At 39.9% G+C, this 26,379-nt stretch overlaps 1 protein-coding gene across 1 annotated transcript in view; it reads right to left on the reverse strand.

Annotated features, from left to right (window-relative positions):
- Positions 1–467: 467 nt before the first annotated feature.
- The window catches only part of gabrr2a (gamma-aminobutyric acid type A receptor subunit rho2a), a 65,997-nt gene continuing 40,085 nt past the window's right edge, over positions 468–26,379 (reverse strand). Inside the window, exons 5-9 of the mRNA XM_067613829.1 lie at positions 26,050–26,132; positions 20,140–20,280; positions 15,241–15,393; positions 9,940–10,148; positions 468–1,092 (exon numbers count right to left, since the gene is read on the reverse strand). Coding sequence (XP_067469930.1) covers positions 757–1,092; positions 9,940–10,148; positions 15,241–15,393; positions 20,140–20,280; positions 26,050–26,132 — 922 coding nt within the window. The 3' untranslated portion in view covers positions 468–756. The remainder of the gene's footprint in view (positions 1,093–9,939; positions 10,149–15,240; positions 15,394–20,139; positions 20,281–26,049; positions 26,133–26,379) is intronic.

Here is a 26,379-nt window from a genome sequence, read left to right on the forward strand (position 1 = left end):
GCTAATGTGGCTGTAAACCCTTAGTCCTGTTGATAGCTCAACATTAAGTAGAAATATAATTTTTTGAGACAACAGGCTTAAAAATATGAGTTATGTTGAGAAAATAAGGATTACATCATGAAATTTATAATTCATGACTGATAGAGAATGGACCCGAAAAACATATAACCCTGGTGATTCTCAACCTGATGATCATTACAAATGAAATATAAATACATCATATATCGACCCATCAGCCGAGTAGCTCACAGCATGAACAAATGCAAACTGTACCTTTCCCCTCATCTATCAGTGTTATGAGTCAAATACAAAAATTGACTTTTTCTTCAGCCAAATCTAGAATCTCACAAACTCCAAGGACAGCAGTCCTGAGAACAAAGAGCTTTTCAACAGCAGTTGACAGTTGATGAAGCTGACAAAAGACTGAGAGAAGAATGAGCATCAGTAGTTTAAAAACACTATTCAAATGATTTTTTTGTGTTTGTTTTAGTTTAGACAGCATTAATGAACATTCAAATTGCTGCATGAGGAAAAAAAATCTGAAAAGGAGTGTTCCAATCAATACCAAAGCCTCAATGCTGAACTTTGCTGACAACTCATCTTTTCAGGCTGTTACTGTCCAAGGCGTTAAACCTAAAGATCTATCAGCACCAGACACACAGTACAACACCATTCTTATTATTAGTCCAGAAGTGTCCCATTTTGATGCAGCATTCATATTGTCTGTGTTAATCAGTCCCGACTCAGGAGTGTCTTTCAGCAGTAGACGGACCAATAGATAAGGTTGAAGAAGATGTACGAACCAGGGAAAATCATCCGGGAGTATTTGTCAATGGCGTGCGTGTTCTGGATGATGTTAAGGGCACGCAGGCTCTTCTTCTTCTTGGTGGTGGTGGATTCGCTGCTGACCGACAGATGGACCACCATGTGTTCAGGTTTCTCTGGAACCTCGTGCATCTCTTCCTGCTCCTCCTCTGGCACCATGGGCTCCTCAGTGTAGCCAGCCAGGCTGTTGGTATCGGCCTCACTGTAGGTGCCATCCAACATGGTCATGGTTCTCGTCTGGGAGATGCCACAGGTGCAGGGCAATGACTGGAAAGAAATATACAACATAATCATTGATACATTTGGAATTTTGAAGGAATACACCAAAGTTTAGGGACATTATCAAGCATCCTGTGCTTTAAGTTTTCAAATCTAAGTCTCCAAAACCATCAAAATGTCCTCAGTAGGCTAATCGTGGGGCCTAATTATGGCAATGGTTATTAATCTGTAGGTTGCTCCAATACATAGGTCCAGAGTGAGAATTGTCAGCAACTACAGGCAAGAATGCCATAATGTTTGATTTGAATATATATTATCCCTAGAGAGTAATATCATTCAACTGCAGTGATCATCTTTCATTTAGAAGCACCATGAGGTCAACATTTACTCTTGACCAATGCTTTCATCCATGAAAAGTATCTCAAAAACTGATCCCAGTGTTATTGTTCACTCCCTAACCTGTTCTATAGAAAACAGGGGCCTAATGATGGCAATGATTATTGATCTATTGGTTGCACTAACCCTTAGGACCAGAGTGAGAATTCTCAACAACTACAGGCAAGTATGCCATGAAATTTTATTAATTTCCTATGATTTCCTATGATGTCCCTAGAGAATAATCCATTTTACAGTAACTGTGGTGACCACCTGGCCTAGCATTTAGCATCACTGTTAGGTCAACATTTCCTCTTGACCAATGCATCAAAATGAATGGAAGGAATCAGTAAGCAGTGTACACAGGGTGCAAGAGTGGAAAAATCCCCTACACTTCGTTTATTTTATCCAACACCATAATAGTTAACAATGAAAATTATTGCTCCCTTGAAGGAGCTGCTGGAATTGGTTTTCAGTACTGTTTAAAGACTTGTTTAAAGGCTGTTAATATTTTATACTTTACTTATTGTCAACAAATCCATTGAACTGATTAACATAAACAATGCGGTAGTTGGTCTCCCAATACTTTTCTTTCCCTACCTTGTCTGTGCCCACAAAGTGTCAGCCCACTGATTCCAACTGAAGGCATAAATCTTAAAAAAACAGCTCACAAATAGTTTTTTTCTTTAAGTCTCAATAATTTCCTAAAACAGCTGGTCACTGTAGTTTTTAGCAAAGGTTACTCAAACAGGAAGAAATAGTGCATTTGCATGGCACAGAGGAAGAAGCTATACAGTACAAGACTTTGATACACACAAAACTTGTTGGTAAGATCAATTCATTGTTGTTGTGGGTCTGCACATAGGATTTTTAATCATTTAATAGCTTCTTCCCATGATTTTTTTGGAGTTATTTAATCAAGTAAAATGAATAATAAACACAGACAAACCAGTTCATGAGTGTTTAGAGTGCAGTAAATGTATTACATCTTTTCATTCCCTTAACGTACAGACATCAAACAGTGGATCAGTGAGTGTGGAAACAGCAGTGGTCTGATAGTGTCAGACCTTCCATCATGTTTAATAGTCAACAGTTCAAACGCCTATACTGAAATCCCCCAACAATTCACATCAGTTCAGTGTTATTTTTGAAGAAATCAAGCAGAATATTAAAAACATAAGGCAAAGCTGTTCAAACAGACGTGACTGTAAAGCTCTTTACTTCACTAAATTCATTGTGGCAACAACTGTGTTCAAAACAGAGTGAAGCTCTGCCTTCATAACACTGGATGCAAGTGCTTGGCAGTGCAGCATATAGCGCATCGCCACGACATTCGGGTTGACAGCCTTTATCCTTGCAATAACTCCACTCTTGTGGCCCATCCTCACCGTCACAGACACACATTTTTCCCAGCTCAGTCTGGCTTCGGTCTTGAATACATTCAGCAGTTTGAATAATTCCTCACCTGATGTTCTTCCGGGCATAACCTCACACAATTCGACCGCAGCTGGAAGTATGTGGAAGTGGAGTTCTTCTCCAATTGTGTGCATATTCTTGCTTTTTACAATCCGCTGAGCCACCAAATAAGCCTTCTGTGCTTTTTCTGAAATGGTTACAAGGTTAACCGTTCACTTTTTCCTGGCGAGTGTATCCCTCACCCTTCTGTTGGAAAAAGTCTTTGGATTTAGAATCAGAATCAGAATCAGAATCAGAATCAGAATCAGAATCATCTTTATTGGCCAAGTACAGTATGTTTACACATACAAGGAATTTGACTCCAGTTTAGTGGCTCTCAGTGTACTTACACAAGTACAAAATAACATCACAACAATCTTCAGAAATATACACAAGGAATGACTATATACAGGTGAAACCGTTTTTGTGAACTGTAAACAGGATACAAATAGTGCAAAGAAGTGAAGACTGCAAGGAGAGATGAGATAAACATTAAATGGTAAAAAAAAATGACGTTACTTTATATACATATAGTAGGTGGATATGTACAGTATATATAGTCTGTTAAGAGTGAGTGAAATGTATTCCACATTTTGTATTTTAGACTAAAATAAATATATAGCATTTGTAGGTACCGTGGGTACTGTGTTCCAGGGTTATCGCAGAGTGCCACAGTCAAGATAACTGTTCATAAGTGTGACTGTGAGGGGGAAGAAACTGTTCCTGTTTCTGGTGGTTTTGGTGAACAGTGTTCTGTAGCACCTACCAGAGTGGAGAAGTTGGAACAGATTATGTCCAGGGTGTGAGGGGTCTGCAGTGATTTCCCCTGCCCGTTTCCTGACTCTGGAGGTGTACAGGTCCTGGATAGTGGACAGGTCGGCACCGATAATCTTTTCTGCACACCTGACTGTCCATTGTAGTCTGTTCCTGTCCTGTTTGGTGGCCAATCCCAACCAGACAGTGATGGATGTGCAGAGAACAGAATAACCACAGTATAAAACTAGATCAGCTCCTCAGCTCCTGAGGCAGGTTGTACTTCCTGAGCTGGAGCAGGAAGTACATCCTCTGCTGGGCCTTTTTGATGACTGTGTTGATGTTGGACTCCCATTTCAGGTCCTGGGAGATTGTAGATCCCAGAAACCTGGAGGATTCCACAGCTGACACAGTGCTGTTGAGTATGGTGAGGGGGAGCAGTGATGGTAAATGGTAAATGGACCGCACTTATATAGCACCTTTCTAGTCTTCTAACCACTCAAAGTGCTTTTACACTACAAACCACATTCACCCATTCACACATACATTCATACGCTGATGGCAGAGGCTGCCATGCAAGGTGCCAACATGCGCATCAGTAGGAACTAATCATTCACACACACATTCACACACTGATGGCATAGCCATCAGGAGCAATTTGGGGTTCAGTATCTTGCCCAAGGACACTTCAACATGTGGACTGGAGGGGCCAGGAATTGAACCACTGATCTTCCGATTAGTGGACTACCTGCTCTACCTCCTAAACCACAGCCGCCCCATCATGATGGGGGCTCCTCCTCTTCCTCCACTGTCATCTCCACAGTTTTGAGCGTGTTCAGCTCCAGGTTGTTGTGACTGCACCACAGGTGATTGACCTCCGGTCTGTATGTAGACTCATCTCGGGGTCTCCTGAGGTGTAGTCATTAGTGTAGAGTGAGAACAGCAGTCGTGAGAGCACACATCCCTAAGGGATGCCAGCGCCGACTCTCCCCCAGCCTCACCTGCTGCTTCCTGTCTGTCAGGAAGTGTGATCCACTGACAGGTGGAGGTGGGCACAGTGAGCTGGGTGAGTTTGGTGTGGAGGACTTCTGAGATCATGGAGTTGAATGCTGAGCTGAAATCCCTGAACGGGATCCTGTTGCAGGATGTAGTGCAATCCCATGTTGACTGCCTCATCCACTGACCTGTTTGCCCTGTAGACAATCTGCAGAGGGTCCAGTAGGGGGGCTGTGATGTCCTTCAGGTGGGTCAACACCAGTCTCTCAAAGGACTTCATGACCAAAGACATCTGGGCAATGGGCCTGAAGTTATTTAGTCCAGTGAGGGAGGGTTTCTTGGGGACCGGGATGATAGTGGAGCGTTTGAAGCAGGAGGGGACTTCACACAGTTCCAGTGATCTGTTGAAGATCCATGTGAAGGGGGCCTAGCTGATCAGCAAAGACTTTCAGACAGGAGGGTGACATGCCGCCTGGGCCTGTTGCCTTCCTGATATTCTGTCTCTGAAAGAGTTGACACACATCCTCTTCACAGTCTGTCAGTGCCGGTGGGGAGTCAGGAGGGAGGTGATAGAATGGGGTGTAGTTGGTTGTGTGTGGGTGTGTTTACTGGCATGCTGGCTCCGGGTGTTGCATTGTCAGATGGCACTTTAGCTTGACTGGCTTCATGGCTTTGTTTGTTGGCAACCGAAGACAGATCACACATTGTGGTTTTCCGTCACTGCTCTCAATAAAGCCAAACTCAATATAGCTATCATCATATTTTCTCATATTTTCTTTACAACAGCAGTCATAGCAATACTGATGTGATGTGTCACAACATATCAGAATTTCCATTTGCTCAAAGCTAGCTAGGGGGAGTAAGTACAACAATGTTTGTTTTGTTGCGCAGTATGGTGCAAGGGGTGTTTACGTGTATAAATTCCAGTTTTATGAGACAGTACAGATTTATCAATTATTAATAGATTTATTAATAGATAGATCCCCAGAGGGTCCGGGGACCCCGATTTGAGAACCACTGGCCTAAACCACCTTATGTTTGTGATTCTTCTGAGATGTGATGTGAAGAGGCAAAATATTGAATGTACTGCAGAGTTTGGAGAGACTTCCATTCCCAGCTCTGTCTAATGTCACCATGGAACTATTTAATACACAGTCTCTCACTGATAAATCCCTCCTCATACATGACCACATCTTGGACAAGGGGCTTGATTTCATGTGCCTAACTGAAACCTGGCATAAACCAGGGTCCCCTGGTTGTACTATGTGCTTAATGAGGCCTGCCCTCCTGCTATAGTTACATAGAAAAGCCTGCAGCTCTGGCCGTGGTGGTGGCTCTCCATACTCCATGACAGTGCTTCTTGTCTACTGCCCCCCCAAACCAAACTCATCTTTCTTCCCTGAGATGTACAACCTCATCACCTCACTCTGCTCCATGTAAACCAACATTGACATTGTTGGTGATATGAATATACATGTCAACAACCCCTCCTGTTATTTTGCAGTTTAGTTCCTGAGTCTGATTGACTGTCTTGGCATGAAGTAGCATGTTGATGTCCCTATTGACACCAGGAGGCACACACTTGACCTGGTAATTGCTGACTTCCCCATCAATAATAGGTCTATGATCTAGGTGTGTCTGACCACAAGGTGGTCTCCAATGATTTGACATTCCTGTCACCCCCCTACTGAAGCTAAGTGTCAGATGCTTTTCTGGAACTGGAAAAGCATTGACCCAACCATCATGACTATGGACCTCTAGCACATTACCTGCCCAGCTACAATACATCTCTGAGCAGTGTCTTTGATCTTCATGCCCCTCTCAAGACCCATGAAGTCAATTTTTCATGCTCTGCTCCCTGGTTCACTCACAAACTGTGGAAAATAAAAACAGCTGGACGTGTCCTGGAACGACGCTTCAGACGCTCTGGGCTCACTGTCCATAAACTGGCCTTCCATGAACATCAAAGGACTTACTCAAGGTCCTTTAAAGATGCTTGGTCACAGTTCTACTCCAATCTAATTAATAACAATCCTGGCAACCCTAAGCATCTTTTTTCCACCATGAATCATCTCCTGAAGCCACAATCAGGTTGCCCAATTGGGGCTACAGAAGAGTGATGTAACAGCTCAGAGCCAAGTCAACAACATTCACTCTCTGATGTCCAGCTCTTCCTCTCTGCCTCCTCCTGTCATCAGCCCTCTGTCTGGGAGCTCACTGTCTACTCCATTTTACTGGCGTTAGGCAGAGCCACATTGAGCATATCCTCAGGAAGATGAAACTCTGTACTTGTGCCCTGGACCCCATTCCCACAGCTTTTCTCAAATCATACATCCCCATTCTCAGCCTCCTGATCACCCAAACTGTCAATCTCTCCCAGAAGCATCCAGAAGCTCCAGTACATTCAGAACAGCACTGCCAGGATCCTGATGAGAATGTGAAAACACAAATATATATATTTTCATTGCACTAGCTCCCTGTCTCCCTCAGGGTCAGCTACAAAGTCCTACTACTCACATACAAATCCATTAACAGACATGCACCTCCCTTCCTACAGGAACTGATCACACCACAAACCTCCACCCACACTCTCAGATCTGCCAACAGCTTGCTCCTCTGGCCCCCCAGGACTAAGCTCTGCACCATGGGGGATTGAGCCTTCTGCTCTGCTGCACCGTGCTTGTGGAACAGCTTTCCTAACCAACTGAGGGCAGCACAGACCCTAGACTCTTTAAAAAATGGCTTAAAACTTTCTATTCAGAAAGGCTTTTTCATCTTTACTCTTATTATTTTCTTTATGTTGTGTGTTCTATGTTTTCAATGCTGTAACACTTTGAGATTCACTACGAATGACAAGTGCGGTACAAATTAAATGGATTATTATTAGTACAATTGTTACAAAGCAAATTGATTTAGGACAAAAGGATGTAAAATTCTGGATTCTTGACCTGCAATCTGAGAAGCACAAGCTCTAAAAAGTAGTCATTATGTTGTCAACTGCTAGTCTGTCTTCTTGCTATAGATGTTGGTTTGTTATATCATCAAATTTGTACAAATCAGCATAAAGTGTACTGCAAAATACAACTGTGGAACAATGGTGTAAACTTTATGAAGAGAGGCTATTGAACCTGTCCACTCTTTCTACATGCTGAACACTGATGCCTACCTCCCACACGGACTCCCCCTGGCTCTCACATGCTGCTGATGCCTGCTGGGTCTACTTTATTCTTCCACCATCACCACAGCCTCCTCCTGTGATCTCATTAACCACCTTAGACAGCATCAGTGGTTTGACAGCACTCCAGAGAGGGCCCTGTCCTGCCAAACATCACTACAGTACAACAGTAACCATTTGTACAGTTTGTTTTCTTTCCAAAGCCACACAGCTAAACAATGAGCTGAAACTTGCTATAAAGCTGTGTGAGGCTGATAATTATCTCTAGGTTCATCACTACAAGTGACACCTCTGACATTACATACTGTCATTTGATACATTGTTATTATAAAAAATATTGATTATAGCCACTTTAAATTTACACCATAAGGAGACTGAATACATTGTCTCCAGATTTCCAAAAACCTTGGTTTTCCCTTTGAGGAACATCTTTGCTTTGCAAAACAGCTGGAAAGTACTTTGAGTTGAAGAGTAGGTGTTTGTGTTTAACATAGGAATTTTATTTGTTTTTTTTGTTAACAATTTGGATTCCACAAGAAATGTTATGACACAAGTGAGGCTAAAGACATAATTTAGCAGATAATATTGCTGAACTAGTTATGCCTACTTTTTCAATTGACATTCAAAGCAACTAACTACAGACTTTGCTTTGATATGACCCTATGCAGCAGTCAATTGTGTACTACAACAAAAACACTGCATGTGCTACTGTATGTCTTGGTGTTTGTGGTGTTTGCAGAGTCAGTTCTGTGTGACAGTTCCCATATCCTTGATCCAGAGTTTCAAATGCTGCCTTCTGATTCCCTTTTTAGGGTCCCATGAGCCAAAAAAAACAGATACGTCTAGAAAGTCTTTGATACCCACTGTCATTTCTCGACTAAACTCTGTGAGGAATATGTAATGAACACATACATACACTATACCTATTCAATGAATATTAAATGATCTATTATTTGACATTTTTAATCTTAATTTGACTTATTTTTCAATTGTTTAAACAAATGATTCACTCATTCCTACTTTATATTTATATGATGTGTTAATGTGCTTTGCATTTTATTCTACGTTTCTGTTCCACTGATGTGCAACCAATTGCCCATTGCGGACAAATAAAATGAATGATTGATTAAAACTGAAACTATTTCATAAGTCAGTGCTCTGCATTAGATCATTAAACTTGTTTCAAGGTAACTTGGCAACTTGAGGGCAACAGAACCAGCTACACATAACATTAACATAACTATAATTTTACAAAATTGATATGGCAACCGTGTTAGCAAACACTTGCCCACTTACACATCAAGCAGACACAGAGCAACATAACCATTCATTTGGAGTTGTATTTGTGTCCATCTGATGATTGTAAGTCCAATATTCACTCTCTTTTAGCTCTGTTTTGGTCTCCACCAGCTCTTTAGTTAGTGATAATTCTCTGTTGGTTCATCACTCCAAGTGACACCTTTCACATTACACAAAAAATGTATCCATTATTAATGTAAAAATATTGATTAGTGCAGCTTTGAAGTTAGATTCAATGTATTTTTCAGTTAGAGTGGATAATAACAAATTTGAAAAATGGATTGCATGGATGTCACACCAATATTCCAGACATCTGTTATGAGAAAACTAGATGGTTTTGTCTTCACAACAAAAAACAAATAGCTAGATCCTGACAGGAAGCTGGCAAGATCACATCACTGCCATGTTCTTAAGAGACTAAATACCGGTATGTTAAGTTTGGATCATTGTCTTAAATTTGCTTAAATTTTAAATTCATCAATAAAAGGCAATTATACGTCATTTACAAACAGATAACTGTTTCAAACAAAACTGTTGAACTTCACCAACTTTCTCAAACCATGTAGGTAACAGTTGGTTACAAACATTCACTACTCTTCCTCCAACAAGCTCTTTGTTTCGATGCTGCTGTTGTTTTCTTGCCTTTATCCTGGCAGCCTGTTGCTGTAGATGCTCTTGTACATAAGTGAAATTGCAGTGAGAGTGGACCTTCTGGATCGACTTTTCTGGCTCATGAGTAGAGAGAGAGAGACACCTCTTTTTAATAATATTGCATGGTAGTTTAGAGTTTCTCTCACAGCACCAAACAACATGCTTTAGAAACAAAGCTGCACAGTGATTACCTGGGATCTTGCCCGCTCTCTCATCTTGCGCTCCCGACGGTCCTGGACGGTGGACAGGTAGTTGACAGCAGCGTACTCCAACACAGACAAGAAGACAAAGACGAAGCTGACCCAGAGGTAAATGTCCACTGCCTTGATGTAGGACACCCGGGGCATGGATGCGTTCACACCAGTGATGATGGTGGACATGGTCAGCACTGTGGTGATGCCTAGACACAAGATGCAGAATATTCTAGTTAACTCACATTTGAAAACCACAGGCTGTTGTACCAGCTGGTATTGTGCTTGTTATTTTTACTTTCAGCTGTATGACGGAGTCACTTACTACCCTGAGTCAGGCAGCTGACCAGTGTTGGACAGCTACAGCTAAAGGGGTGAACTCAATAACACTGATGCAATATGATCCAACAGCCCTGTAATAAATACAAACCCTGTGAAGCTCCCAGTCAGGATGGATTTGAAGTTTTAAAAGGAGGGATCCAGGTTTAACCTGAGTGGAATTTGCTTGCATTTCAATGATGCGCAACTGGTCATTTATTACATTTTCTGCATCTTGAAATGTGATGATTGAAATGCTGGTCAAACAACAGTTATATGCCAGTCATATTAAAACTTTCATTTTGCCACCAAATCTAGCCCAGGTGACAGAAAACTCTCACAACATTCATATCACATGATCTTTATCAGCAGATGAAGTTGATGAGTTGTGATGGAATTGTAGATGTATAAACTTTCCTTTAAGGACTTCTTCCTCCTTCCAAGATTTCTTATCCACAATTCCATGACAACTTGGCAACTCCATCTGCTGAAGAAGATTGTGTGATATGACTGAAGGCTCCGGAATGTAATGGACCTTGTGGTGAAATTGTGTCTGAAATACTGTTTCCAGGGTAAGGACTCAACTTTCATCATCAAATTTAGTCCAGGTTTTGAGAGAATAAACATTCGTATTCCCAAGTTTTACTGACCTTTCATACACCAGAAACTGCTAGAGGTAGCAGTTAAAGTACGGTAGCTGGGAGGTGCCAACCTGAGGAGTGGATATTGATCCAATGGCTGCTTTTCTGCAGAGTTGACACGTGTTGACACTGGTAAATAAGAAATGGTGTATCTTGACACATAAACATGCGTCAAGTCCCACCATGTCGAGGTGCTGCCAGTGTGTCAGCTTACACTACTAACAATAGGTGTTTTGACATGTGTCATATGCCACCAGTGTGTGTTGCCCTTAAGTGTTTCTATAAACTGATATTACATGAGGATGGAGTGTTGGGTGTGGTTGCATCTCTGAACGCAGTGATTACAAGTGAATATTGTGTATTTACTACAAAACTGCACACAAAACTGGATGTTATTTTACATTTTATAAATATGGATTTAATATTTAAGATTGGTATAACATTCACAGTAAACCGTGAAGAGTTTTGTTAAAGGAAAAAGCTGACAATTTTCTATCTTATAGTCAACACTGACAATATATTAGTCCATCTCTCAATACTCTCTGACTACTCTAACATGTATATGACATATAGACCTTTATTAACAGCAAATGTTTCATATCATTTTTTTCTGTTCGTTTTTTTTTTTTTTTTTTTTTTACAAAAGGTTCAGTAATTTATTAATCTACAGTAGTTTAATGATTTTAGTCATTTGCAGTTCATCTGAAATTGACTGAGCTGCCAGACTTTTAACCAGAGTAAACAGGTTTGAACACATCACCCCAGTTTTAGCCTCTTTACACTGATTTCCAAGGTTCTTTTAATTACTTACAAGGCACTAAACGGTCTGACTCCTCAACAGATCTCAGATCTTTCATCCCTGTACGACCCTGCTTGCACTTCAATCTGTTCCAGATTCTCGGCTGAAGACAAGGGGGACAGAGCGCTGAGGCTCTAGAACACCCTGTCTGAGGAAATAAGGCGGGCTGAGTCAGTAGCTTCTTTAAATCTAAGCACAAAACTTTTTTATGGGTTTTACTATTTTAATTTTTATGTTGCTCTTTTAGTACTTTTATTCTGTTGGTGTTGTGTTTTTATGTGGAGAACTTTGTAACTCTGTTTTGAAAAGTGCTATATAAATAAAGATATATTAATTTCACTAATTTAAAAACAGCTGGTTACTGTACTTTTTTAGTTATTTGGATAAACCAGTGCAACTGTGTGGCTCCATGTGTTTTTTGGACAACAACAGAAACAACAACACAGATAATAAGATATATCAGGCATTGATATACACACACACACAATACTTGTTAGATCAGTTCATTGTTGGTTTGGTTCCAAACATGAGATTTGTTGACAAGATGAAAAATATAGAATATCAGCAGACTTTAAAGGCTGCAGATCAGTGTGCTCCAGTCCTTTTTTCTACTGAGGTTGTAACTTCACAGACAGAAATTCTTGGCAACAGAACTCCATACACATTTTTATCTTATTCTATTGCCCACACCAGTCAGTGACAGTGTGTGTGTGCACTGGAGACATGAACATGAAAGAGGAACAAGAGAGCAACTGATTTTCCGCTGCTGAAGTGTTTCTATAAACTAACACTATATTGGAATTTGAAGCTGTTCATTATAAATTATTGACTGGGCTGCTTCTCTAAATACAGTGATTTCAAAGAATAATATGTATTTTAGAAAGGGCTGAAATAAATGGCAGCCTGACCGTAAGAAGAAAAAATATTTTTCTCTGCCAAAACTGGGTGTTTTTATTTTAACACAGGCAATTCTATGTTTTTTAATTCGCCTGATTAGAGATTACTTAGTGATAGTTTCACTTTAAATGAAATTACTTTGAATACAACAATGCATCCTTATGTGTAATGATCTCCTCTCTTATCCCGCTGCTCTGCTTTAACAGTGACGCTGTCAATCCCTGTCTGAATCATATATTGTGTACATGCAAAAAGGATTAGAAACACATCTACACGGCCAAGAAATCTGCTTTCTCCAAGAGAAATCTAGCAGGGGAAATCAGGTTTCTATACTGTTTTTGGTTTTGTTTATATGATATGTAAGAAATGAGGTCACTGCAGGGAGCTAAAAGCATGTAAACACACACAATAAAAGCTGTGGAGCTTTCCTTAAAGGACAGGTTCACAGTCTGTCTTAAAACAACAGTCAGGAGCCCAAATGAACATGTTTTTCTTGCTGTAATCATTCCTCCTGTTCATACTGACCATTAGAAGATCCCTTCATAATGACCTTACAATGGAAGTGATGGAGGACAAAATCCACAGTCCCCCTTCTGTGCAAAAATGGATTTAAAAGTTTATCTGAAGCTAATATGAAGCTTCAGCATCCAAATGAGTCACATCAATTGTCAACATTACAGTCTTTTTAGTGCCAAAGTTCCTCTTTTTGGCTGGACTGCAACAGCGGGGTCAGCCCTATAACCACAGTTGTCCATGAGTGAGTGACTGAGTGAGTGATGAAATTACACCATTGGTCAGCCAGCCATGTTGGAGTTTCCCCATCAGCGCTTTCAAAATGAATTGGTTTGAGATGATGGAAGTGGAGGGCAGCAGTGATTCAGAGTGACTAAGCCTCTGCTCCGAGTTCTGACACTCAGCTGCAGTGTTAAATGTAGTGAAGTCAGTTAAACTCCTGTTTAAACAGACGTGTACCAGCGTCTCTGCATCCCCTCCTCTACCGTCCAGTGTGATCCACTCTCCAGCTGACAGCGCTGTCAGCAGCCAGCAGGAGAGACGCTCTGCAGTGTGTTTGGATTTTATAACTGAACTAATACCAGGACGCAAACTTTTTATTCCTCTGACGTCTTCACATCACAAACGATGAACAACAGCATCGTTGTGAGTAAAACCTGTGACTCATGTAGCTGTTACATCAGGTTAGTGTGGGGTTGCTGATTTGCAGGTGTGCTTGATTTGACTGTAACTGTGGTAACGGGGGGGGGGGTAAGCCTCCTGAATTTGCACCCAAAATGCTGTCAGAACTTTCATTTATAATTTCCACTGCAGCCTCCATGATTATCGACCGGGAAAGAGGCAGAAAAAGGTGCATAGAGGCATGACTGAGAGCACACAGTTGAAGCACCCCAGATAACCATCACCCTGACAAAACACTCAATGCAGAGTGAAAAAATGAGAGACACCCACAAAGTCAAACAGATGAAAGAGCAGGGGGAGTTAACAGATGATTACAATAGTTATAATTGCAATTAAAATCAGTTCTCTTTCAAATCAAATATCTCAAGGTATAAGTGGAAAGTATTGTTCTTGCAGCTGCATTTATAACTTTTATTTTACTCAAACGTAGCTTAACCATGTCATGTGCTATACTACTTCAGTACACATTAACAACAAATATTGAAACCACTACAGACAATTATAGACACTACCACTGACTATCCCTGTAACAAACTGGCCACAGTTTCACACATTGAGCATACATGGCTCAGCTATATACTAGGTTTCGACCTAGTCTTGTTGTTACTATACTTCCACTGCAGATCAACAGGGAAACATTGTCTGAGGAAACACAAAGAGGGAATTTGATGCTAAAAAGACTGTAAATGTGAAGGATCTTTTAATATCCAGTATGAACAGGAGGAATGATTACAGCGAGGAAAACCTCTTTCACTCTTCATATGGACACCTGACTGCTGTTTTAAGACAGATTTGAAAGCTATCTTTAAGGTGAGCACAGAGAAACTTTCCCTCTCCAGTAGATAAAGGTGAAAACAAACTCTGCACATACACCATTCTGCACAGTGAAGGTCAAACATCACAGTCAACCAACAAGAAGCAAAACCCATTTTGAGTGGAGGAGGACTACAAGCTGTTACCAAGGCTTTACTTTGTGTACTGTGTAAATATACAGTACCAGTCAAACATTTGGACATAGTTTCTCATTCAAGTGAGTGGGAAGGTGTGAGCAAACCTTTGACTGGTACTGTATGATAAAATGTACAAAAGAGAAGAGAAAAAGCAAACAAAAGATAGAAAAATCTCAAAGGATCTTGTAAAAACATCCCATCCTAACAGCTGAATTTAATAAGAGCAATGAAATGAGCCGTGAGCAGATCTCAGTGAGGGGGAAACAGATGCCTATATGACAAGTACAGCAACAGTCCCTATACAGAAAATAATTCAAAAGAAAAGTGAGAGTGGTGGTGCGTGGGAGGTTTGTGTGTTCACACATGCATGTGTGTGTTCCCAATTGGTGGAGCCATGTCACAGCCAGCTTTCATCATTTCACACAGACAGATTTACCTCAGGCATGCACAATTTCTTCAAAGGACATTTGACAAGATTTTTTTTTTCTTTTTTTTTTTTTACCCAGGGAAACTCTGGCCGGCACAGCCCGGCGGTCGATCCAGAACGACACCCAGGAAAGCATCACCATGAGCGTGGCAGGGAAGTACGTCTGCAGCAAGAAGAAGAAGATGTGGCGTCGCAGCGTGAAGTTGATGTACAGGCGATTGTACCAGCCTGCAAACACAGAGAGAGAACAGCTCAACAATGCAGGAACGCTGTCAGGATTCGACATGAGCTTTCATTTCATACATTTAAGAGATGAGGTTATTAACAATTTCATATTTCAATGAAGAAATGATTCTAAGATCAGACATGAATGAATGAAATGAATCCATGTTTTTGTGTCTTCTGCCTACTGTCATTCATTCTACTCCTGCCTCAGCTGAGTGGTTCAACATGCTGCAGCAGGAAGTGCATGTCTCCAGTGTTGTAGTTTTTTTACCTATCAGGCACTCCATGGTGAAGCCCCACAGTGCACTTCTGCATTGTTGTGTTCATACATGTATTTAAAGTGTCATGGAGCTCCATTCATTTGCTGTCTTTGCCCCTAAACTTTGGAAAACTAAGTTTACCTCATAATTAGATCATCTCATTCAAGTGACACATTTAAGACTCACTTAACTCCCCTGACTATTCCTGACTGATGTTCCTTCTCTTAAGCTTGATGTTGTTTAGTTTTTATCCTTTTTTAAAAGTTGTTTTGTTGCTATCCCATCTCTATCATATTTCCTGCTAAATGCTTTTATTGTGCACCTTTTGATTTGTGCTATGTGTATAAATACTTACCTGCTTACTTTGCATCATGTCATAAATTACATGTGTCATTTCTGTTTAAATCCCTGGTAATACAATCTTTATTATGTTTTATTACATAATTAGGATAGTCATAGGATAATTACAGTATTTCTGTGTAGTAACTGAACTGATAACGAAATTGCGCCAGACGCATGGTTCAAAGGGGTTGTACTTAGTCTCTTTATTAATCATGGGTATGTTTTGGGTGCAACATGCAATAAACCAATGAGAGTGTCATCTCCCATTTCCTTTAAGAGTCAGGTGCATTTGCACCTTGGTGGGTTGCTATTGTAATGGTGCATTGTTCAAGTAGAAAGAAGGAGCACTTCTCTGCAGAGGAAACAATCTGCTCGTGCCCAAAATGAAAGTGCACGATCCATAACACGCACACTGCTGCTCCTGGACCCTCCTGTGGCCCCAGACCACCAGTTTAAGATCCTGTTCATTCATTTGTTGCAAATTTATTTTTGTTTGTTTTTTGAAAAGGTTTATTTTTTTAATTTGGTTTCTTTAAAATCAATTTGTTCAGTCATGGAGTGACAGGTCAAATCAGCAGGGTTTTAGTTGCTGAAAGTATGGAAACCTGATCACTGTACTCTCAAACATGTTAAAGAATATTTGTTAAATATTAAGTCATTAATTTTAATCATGTAAAGAATCATCAACACAGTTATCAGGTCTTGATCAGCTCTCCAAGGTTCTGATCCTGCTGCTGGCAGCAACTAATCTGCAGCTGTACAGATTTATTTCCTTCTTTAGTTGAATCATTGTTTTCACCTCATTTATTTCCTCATGTGTTCCTCATGTCTTCATGTATTGATGCAGCAGGAAAATTGATCCGTGTCTGATCCCTTGTTGAGATCTGTTTGCTGGGTCTTGACAGACACCATCAACCTGACGGGTCTGTTTAAATACCTACATGTATTGTCATGATTCGGTCAAATAATTAGACCATTTCATCCATCATTACTGTGATTAGTTAATTCTGATAAATATTATGACTCACCATTATGACATGTACTTTTTAAAATATGTTAATGTACACAATAATAGTCTTTCACATTGTAATCCTTTTAGTTGTAATCTTTTGCATGTTTGTGCGCTGCTGCGCGTCTGTGTGTGTGTGTAACAAGCAGAGTGTATGTGTGTTGTGTGCCCGTCCATGTAGGTGCATATTATTGTCTTGATAATGTGCCCTTAAAATAAGAGTGAAACACTGCTCCACTGACTTCAGACTAGGTTTGTGTTGGTCAGTCGCTGCCTCAAGATAGCAATGCGCCAACAATGTGCCTGACCACACCTCATTTTAAGACCAAAATGCCCATGGGCGCTCAGATGGGCACAAATGCATTTACTATTTAAACAACATGGGTGCTGGATTGGAAAATGACAACAGTGTCGGTCTTAAACTAGCAAAGACACTTGTGTCGTTCTTGGCGCTGCTTTGCACCGGGTGTACGATAGGGCACTAAACGTGTAAAGCCCAGCTGGTGGCCCGGGGACTGGTTGTACTGATCTTAGCAGGATATTTAAGTGTGCAAAGTTTTGCATCACTGCAATTTTTTAATTTGGCAGAGAATCTATCTACTAAAGGAAGGAATCTCTGTCAGTATGTCTGTATGTCCTTCACGTATCTCTTGAACTGTTCATCTGATTGACTCTACACCTGGCGGCTGTATTGCTGGGGAACAAAGGGAGTGCAGTGTTGAATTTGGTTCAATTTGGACATGCAATGTGTTTAATATTAATAAACTTTTAATAAACCAGTGCCACTCTGTTCTGTGAAGGGGCAGGGCAGAGCGTAAGGGTTGCTAACTGACTCCAGCATGTCAGAGAGAGCAGAGACGAGGTGTGACACGTGTCAGAGAAAAGTCTAGACAGAAAGCGTAGCGTTAGCAGCACGTTTAGCAGATCAGCAGCAGCGAGTGACTACACAGGAGGCGTTCAGGTACATTGTTGAGCGTAGGTCACCCGCGTTGTAGAAGCCCAATACATAATGACTGTAGTTACGCATGAAAAACAGAGCAAATACTTCCACAGGCAGGTTCAGAACCAGTTTGTCTTCCGAGACCGTAGAGATTGTGAAGCGCCACTACAGACAAAGCACAAATCTTTGGGGCAAACATACCCACTCAAATCCAAACTGAAGGCACAGAAAATAGGAACGATGTAAGAGCCAAATATGATTGATTTACTATATTTTAGGATGCACATTATTTGATTTTTAAATGCAGCCCTTATTTTACTTAAAATAAGAAAATGTATTTACTATTAGAGTACATATTATTTATAACATCTGTGTATAATAGAGTGTTAGTTTCTTTCATGTTTATACTCATCAACACTTCACATCAACTGCATTCATTTTTCTATGCATTGAAGTAACGGCTGGAGGACAAGCAATCAGCCCGTTCCCAACAGGCACATTTTGAACGGGCACTGCACTAGTTTGAATAAACCCAGACACAGTTCATCTGATTTGCATAAATAACATCTGATGCTGACTCTGTAAGGCACATGAAAGAAAGTGTTTTCTACTTCAGAGCTTGGAATATTAGTTGAAGAGAAGACACTTTTGGAACAGTAAGTGTAAATTCATCACACAAGAGGATGGTTATATGTGAGGGAATATTAGTGAGATATCCCAACGTTGTCAGCCGAACAAGAAGATCAGTGGTTTCATTAAAAAGGCCTCTTGGAGTTATTTGATAGTTTTAAAACTTTTAAACTCTTTTGACAAGATTATTGCTGTAAACAAACTTTAAGAAAATCTGTTTACAGGCCGACCTATTCACCGTATTTCATTGGCTGCTGCACTGGACAGGACCTGCTGTGAGCCTGAAAAGTCTGGAACACAAGCATGTTAGAAAAAGAAACAAAGTTGTGTGGAAAAAAAGCTGCTGAATTTTTGGACTGGAGCCAGTAATTTAGAAATACTGAGGTCCCCCCACACATCTCCAAAACAGCCAACAGCTATTTTTCTATGTGAGTTAACTGTTCAGTTATATTTTCCGTATATTTTCAACATTAGGTGTAAATCCTGTTTCAAAGCCTGATTCTGGTGAAATAAACAAGCGGCAACCTCTGGGTCTGTAAAATGAAGCCAATGCGGAAGTGCCAAAAACTGCAGTTCCTTGAATGGCCACTTGAGGCTCCAAAAGCGAATCAATCCCCATAGACCCCCATGTTAAAATGCCCAACTTTACAGCAGAAATAAACATGTTTACAGCCTGGTACAAAAAACGGTTTTGGTCTCTGTAGCTAATTTCCCCTTTCATGACAACTGTACGGGGGGTGAATTTTTTTATAACTCGCCCGTTTAAATTTTATTAAGTTGTAAAGTTATGCATAATGAAGGACATGGCTGCTTTGACTGACAGGTCTGCCAGCCACTAGGTGGCTTGTTTCAGCCATTCAGCCCGCCTCTTTGCCCATTTTTGATTGGCTGGGAGTTAGGCAGCGTCATGCACTGCCAAGATGGCGATGGCCGTAGCGGCTCACTTTGACGAAGTCACGGTGACTTCGTCCATATTTTTATACAGTCTATGGAAAAAACATAGGGTCAGTTTTTATGACTGTTTTTAGGGCTTAAAGAAAGGCCACAAATCCTTTGAAAATACCTGCTTAAAACCTTGTCAGTAACTCTTGACTTTATGTATTGTTATGATCTAATTTACATGTACAACCTTTTCGATTGTTCTTTTGGGTGTCTGTAGATGGGTATAAGCTATATGTGTTTATGTTATGTGTCAGCTACCCTGTAAGTGCCTGGGGTTGGGTTAGTGAAAAAATACTAACCTTTGTAAAGCCTGTATTGCTTATGTTACTCCATGATATTCCATAAAAAAAAGCTTTAAAAGCCAGCAGTGAAGCTCAAAGCATAAAGTTTGTCTTGACAGTGACACTAGAAGAAAAGTCATTTACTAAGATAAAAAGGGTCCATGGTCTGTCTTTGTTCTGTCTTTTTTGGAAGCAGACTGATTCAAACATGATTCATTTGGACAAACCAGTTGCCATTCATGTCATGGTTTTGTACACAAGAACAATATCTAACAAGCATCATGCATAACTTAATAAATGAAAACACATGTGAGCTCTCATTGCATTAGTTCGCTCCTTGTGTACCTGTGCTGCTGTAGAAGGCCAAGCGAGATGTAGTGTGGAACTTCTGGATGAGGAACTGCGATAAGGAAATGCGATCGTCAGTGCTGAGGGACTCATCACCACTCTTCCAGTAGAGCATCAGGTCTTCATCAGTGTAGGCATCTGCAAAACATCACACAGTCCACTTCATTCTAAGTATGGACTACAGAGAGTCTCATCATGACATCATGACAAATAAAAAATGAATGAAAATGAATGAGACTTACTTTCAATATTATTATCAATATATATTTATATAATTGATCGATATATATATTTTTTAATTTCACGCTGTTTACATGTTTTATTACAGTTGTCATTGTGTGTGAGTGTGAACACAGGCTCATGGGAGCTGACATGGGCAGTACTTTGCAGTGAGTAAAAATGAACAGCTTTTGATGAGCAACCACTGAGCAGCAGCCTGAGGCACAAGTAAACAATCTGCACCATGAAACTAGCAGTGGAAGAAAATAGCAGCATATGCTACAGTGTGAGATTTTTTTTACAGTGATGAGTGGTATCACTGACCAATAATCATGAAAATCTTTCAGAATGAAAACACCTTTTAATCACATAATTTATACAGTCAGAAATTAAATTCTGCATTTCAAAAGATACCATATTCTATTTTTGGATTGTGCGGCTTTTGCAGCCGCTAAACCTTTGCAAATGAGACAAAAAGATAGCGGGTACCAGAACTCAGAACATTAATTACCGTCAGATCCTGACTGATCCGGTGTTATTGAAGTTACCACTGCTGTGCTGCATACAGTCTATTTCTCAGTTTGGAGACACACTTATCGTTTTAGTTGCTGTGTGATGCTGCAGCCAGCTGTGACACACAGCCAGCTGTGGGCAACAAACAGAACATCAGTACTGATGTTTCTGCAAAATCCCGGATACATTCAGTGACACCTGAACAACATTATTGTAAGATTCAGACATTAATCTAACATGTTTCAGACCTGCTTGAGTCACATTAATAGCTGTAGTCTAATTTAGTGGACATCTCAATAAATTATGTTATAGATGTAAATACTAGAGAAGTCAAAGAAGAATAATGTATGAAAGTTGTGATTGTGGAGAGCTCTGTGTGTATGCTCCTCTGCTAATTAAAGATGCGCAATTTGAGGTTCAAACAGATGCAAAACAAGGGCAAATTGCACCCAGCTACAAAACTTTACGTGCGTGTTTGCGCCGGCATATCATCTTTTGTGAATAGGACCTTAAAACGGGGCAGATTGCAGGTACAAATGCTGCGCAATTCACGGTGCTATTAGCGGGCGCAATCCATTCTTTGTGGATTTGGCCCTAAGAATCTACACCCAGCACCTGCAGCTAGCAGCTCTGTGAGGCTGTTCTGAGGCACAGCGGTGCTTTGAGCTAAATGCTAACATCAGCATGCTAACATGTTCACTATGACAATTCTAACAAGCTGACATTTGGCAGGTAACGTTTACCATGTTCATCATCTTAGTTTAAAATTTGCTAACTGGCATTAAACAGAAAGTAGAGGCTGATGGGAATGTTATTAGTTTGGCAGGGATTTGATCATAAACCAAAGTACTGGACAAAATGAAATTTTGAAATGATGACGGAGCTAGATGAAAGGTCAAGGGATCACCAAAGCCATTACAATTTGTTCTGAGGGCAACATGCATATCTGAACCAAATTTCATGGCATCCAATAGCGACATTTCACTCAGAGCCACAAATGTGAACCTCATGGTAGCACTAGAGGAAAAGTCAGAGGATCACCAGAGTCCTAATATGAATGTATTTAGAACACTTCATGGAAATTCATCAAATAGTTGTTGAGATATTAGAGTTTGGACCAAAATGATGGACTGACCGACTGACTGTCATTCCTAAAGCCACGCTGCTAGCATGGCTAAAAACGATTAAAAAGGGTGGCATGTTTCTTCATTACCATGAATACACACACTTTAGTTTATTTTGACTCAATCCCACACACACCATCCTTCTACCAGAAATACTCACAAGAACATAGAATATGGATTAATCTGCTGCTGAAAATAGTCTCCTGTTTGAGTAACGTTTGTTAAACAGCAACTGGCTGTTTCAGGAAATTCCTCTTCAATAAGGACAAAGAGGAAGTCATTAAGTACTGAGAGGTGGACTAACACATTGTTGGCTTTGGTCTTCATGATAATAATAAGAGCAATATAGAAAAAAGCTTTACCCTTTAATAGACACTTAACACAAACTACTGAATTTTTCACTTGTTTTGTCTTGTTTTGTTTGGATATTGAATTGATATCACCATCAGCCAGTTATCAGACAGACATAAGAATGGCTCAAGACTGAGAGTTCAGTATGATTCATTGACAAGTTAATAAACTGTTGTTGATGCAGATGTGTGTCCAGTATAAGAACAGAGGAAATCCATTACATCCATTATTACTGTTCAGACTCTAAATGAAATGAACTGAGGCTGTAAAATAGGCCTGATGATGTAACTGTGATGTTTTGAGAGAAAATATGAACACAGCTCAGCTGTGATTAATATCACAAACAAACAGTCAGATAAACTTGTTTCTGCACTTCCTGCTTACTTTTTCTTGGAGCGGTTCTTTACCTCAGGAGCTGGAAGAAGCTTTGTGAATAGCTTTTATCTTTACAAAATCTGTAATTTTGAATAGTGCCCAGTAGCAACCCCAAATCCCCAAATGTCTTCCCAGCTGACTGTTGATGTTTTGAAGCTGCACACAGTTCACACTTGAGTTTTAAAACATCAGAAGGTGCGCCTTAATATTAAATGTATGGGGACTCTTTGAGAAATGGCCCCTGGCATGTACTGGGTCTTTCATAAGAATATCTTTCATGTCTCATAAAAAACGAACAAAACAAAACAAAACAAAACAAAAAGAAATCAGACATTAGAGTCCCTCTTGCTCAGTCTCTTTTCAGGTATGACCCACCCTCTTATCCCTGCTACGTCACCAGGAAACACTTGAGCTGGTTAGTGAGAAGAGCACTCTAGAGGCAGTGATAGGCCTTTTTCACAGGTCATACTATAGTAGGAAAAATCTACTTAAGTAGAAGTATACAAGTATTACCAGCTAAATATACTTAAAGTACTAAAGTAAAAGTATTTGTTTTGCAGAAAATGTATCCTGTGACTTTAACGGACAATTTAACAGTCAATGCATAAGCAGCATTTTATAGTTGTAGCTGCTCGGGGTGGAGCTAGTGTGAACTGCTTTATAAAGGGTCATGAGATAAGATATTGGGTAGGAAAGAAGAACAAACATAGTTCTACTACAAACATTTGGAATAATTTTTAAGAACTTTCTTTTAATCTTTGAGTTTTTGTGAGTTTGACCTCAAACTGTTATTTATTTGAAACCATGTGAGGGGAAATGTCTCTTTGGTGGAACTGCTAACATGACTAGATGACATATCTACACTGATTTTTTTATAAAGGGCCACAAGCCAAACATTTTGGGAACCACTGATTTAAGTGTGATTTATAAACTCATCATTATATTTTATGTCAAATTTGAATCTGAAAATTAACTAAAGCTGTGTGTGTGTGTGTGAAGTACTTGAGTAAATGTACTTAGTATCGCATCATTATTATGATGATGATTCTGTTTGTCTTACAATTTACGGCCATTTGATGAATTTACTCCCAGTGTACACAGTAAACATACTGTCCCACACACAGAAAAAAAAAATCAAGGTAGAGTTGCCCTTGATGCATGTCGACACTGAGAAACAGGACAGTGGCATCAGTCTGCAATGCACGTTGTATGCTGCTGGTGTGTGTTGCCCTTAACTCTGTACTGATCAAAGTAGTTGATCCAGGAACAGGACAACATCTCTACAACAGAAGAATTTTACCAATTGCCTTTGTTTTTCTCTTCCAAACAAGTATCACAATCTGTCTAGTTGTGTTTCTCACCTACTTTGACTTCTTTTCACGAGTACAGTGTTATCTGTATGGATAGGAATGATGGCCAAAGGTATGTTAATCAGAGCCATGTTGTAATAAATAAAAATTAGCCTTTAAAGGACGACTTCACAATTTTTCAATGTCTGTCTTAAAGCAACAGTCAGGAGCCCAAATGAATATCGAAACATGTTTTTCTTGCTGTAATCATTCCTCCTGTTCATACTGACCATTAGAAGATCCCTTCATAATGACCTTACAATGGAAGTGATGGGGGACAAAATCCACAGTCCTCCTTCTGTGCTAAACTGTATTTTAAAGTTTATCTGAAGCTAATATGAAGCAAGTAGATATCTTTCAACGTTACAGTCTTTTTAGTGCCAAAGTTCCTCTTTTTGTTACTATTCTTCAACCACAGCTCAGCAGGGAACACGAAGAGGGAATTTGATAATAAAAAGATTGTAAATGTGTCAGATATCCACTTGATATGACTGACTCAGAAGACTCATATAAGCTTCACATCAACTTTTAAATGACTGTGTGGACACACTGTGGATTTTGGCCTCCATCACTTCCATTGAAAGCACATTTGAAGGATCTTTTAATATCCAGTATGAACAGGAGGAATGATTACAGTGAGGAAAACCTCTTTCACTGTTCATATGGACACCTGACTGTTGTTTGAAGACACACTTGAAACATTGTGAAGCTATCTTTAAGGTAGTAACTAGTAGTAAATACGCAGCTTGTGCTTGTTTGTCAGAAAAAAAATGCTTGCAATACTAAATATTTCAGGGATGTTTATATGTATCTAATTCAAAACTGATCTTTCTCTCAATCAATGTAGATACCAGCCAATGTGTCCTCACCTCAAATAACCTACAAGTATGGAGGGATTTTGCCCCTTTTTAACACTTTAGCCTTGGTGGCATTATTTTCAGGATCACTTATACTCCTTCTGACTTTTTGGTTATAAAATTTAAAGATTTACATTTTTAATGAGACCAGGGTTATGAGTGTAATCAAAAGGGTTGAAGAACAGTCACCTTCTTATTTTGGGTACATTATTTTTGGGCTTGTGCACATAAATGGGGTGCCTGGTAAGACTGACAGTATGTCATGTATGCAAAACCAGTGCAACTCCTCCCTGATAATGTGTGACATAATGAGGTCTTGTTCATTATGGTCACATGATGTTGGGCATGTTGTAGTGAGGCCTTCATACACATTGCTGTGATACTTTAACAGGTTGACACAATGTCAGGATTTAAGTTTAGGCATTGATAGAAAATTGCCACTGACAGGTAAGCCTGACATGTTATTTTATTAGAGTTTTCACAACAACTAACCTGCATTTAATAGTATTTGACCTCAGTAATAATGTTTCCTCTGGTATTGTTGGTTTAGAACTGTTACTTTCATATGTTTCTCTCTGTTTGTTTCAAGCATTTATTGGTGCTGCTCTCCTCTCTGTTGCCTTCTGCTCTGCTGTGGTTTGGCTCGGTGTGTGGATGGTAATTGAGTGAGTGCTGCTGCCCCAGGGTTTTAATTCATATGCTATTTTTGTAAGCATTTTAGCTGGATTAACTCTGAAACTTTTACTCTATGTTTTTAAAAAAGAGCATTTACTGCTGTCTGTCTGGCTTCACCGTGTGTGTCATCTTGGACATAGCCTTTCCTTCAGTGCACTTAACCTTCTTTTTCTTGTGTGTGTGTGTGCTTGTGTGTGTGTTTAGGTGTTGGGGCAAACATGTTCTGGTGTCTTGGTTCCCTCTCATTCATTTTTGTGTGTGCTTTCCATTTTGGAGTTTACAGTATAGCTCTGTCCTCATTTACACAAGTCAAGAAACAATGTGATAATTTAACATTCCTGTAAACATTGAAACAGAATAACAGATTTGAGGGTATTCATTTCTCCTGGACTAACCATGAGCATGATTTCTTGAAGTATAAATGGAACATGCTACTGTACTCACAGCTCTCCAGCTCCAGTGAACAGGTCTGAGAATCCAGAGGAAAGCGGCTGAAGTCCATGTTACAGGCTGCCGTCACCGTCACTCTGTTCAACGACAGCAGACACATGGTGAGAACAGTCATGGTATTGCATACATTCACTAATGCCACTTTGACTTATTTGAATGCAACCACATGGTGACTGGGGAACATCTCCACAGTAACACAGGATTATGTTTTGTGTGTCGTCCCGGCTTTTGCTCGTTTTCTGTGGCCTGAATCATAATATAAAGATTGCCTTCATGGTATTATTTTTACAATTTGTTGATTTAGGCTTAGAGTTACAAGCTAAT

Source organism: Thunnus thynnus, chromosome 16 (assembly GCF_963924715.1).
Source record: "Thunnus thynnus chromosome 16, fThuThy2.1, whole genome shotgun sequence".
Classification (NCBI taxonomy): Eukaryota; Metazoa; Chordata; class Actinopteri; order Scombriformes; family Scombridae; genus Thunnus; species Thunnus thynnus.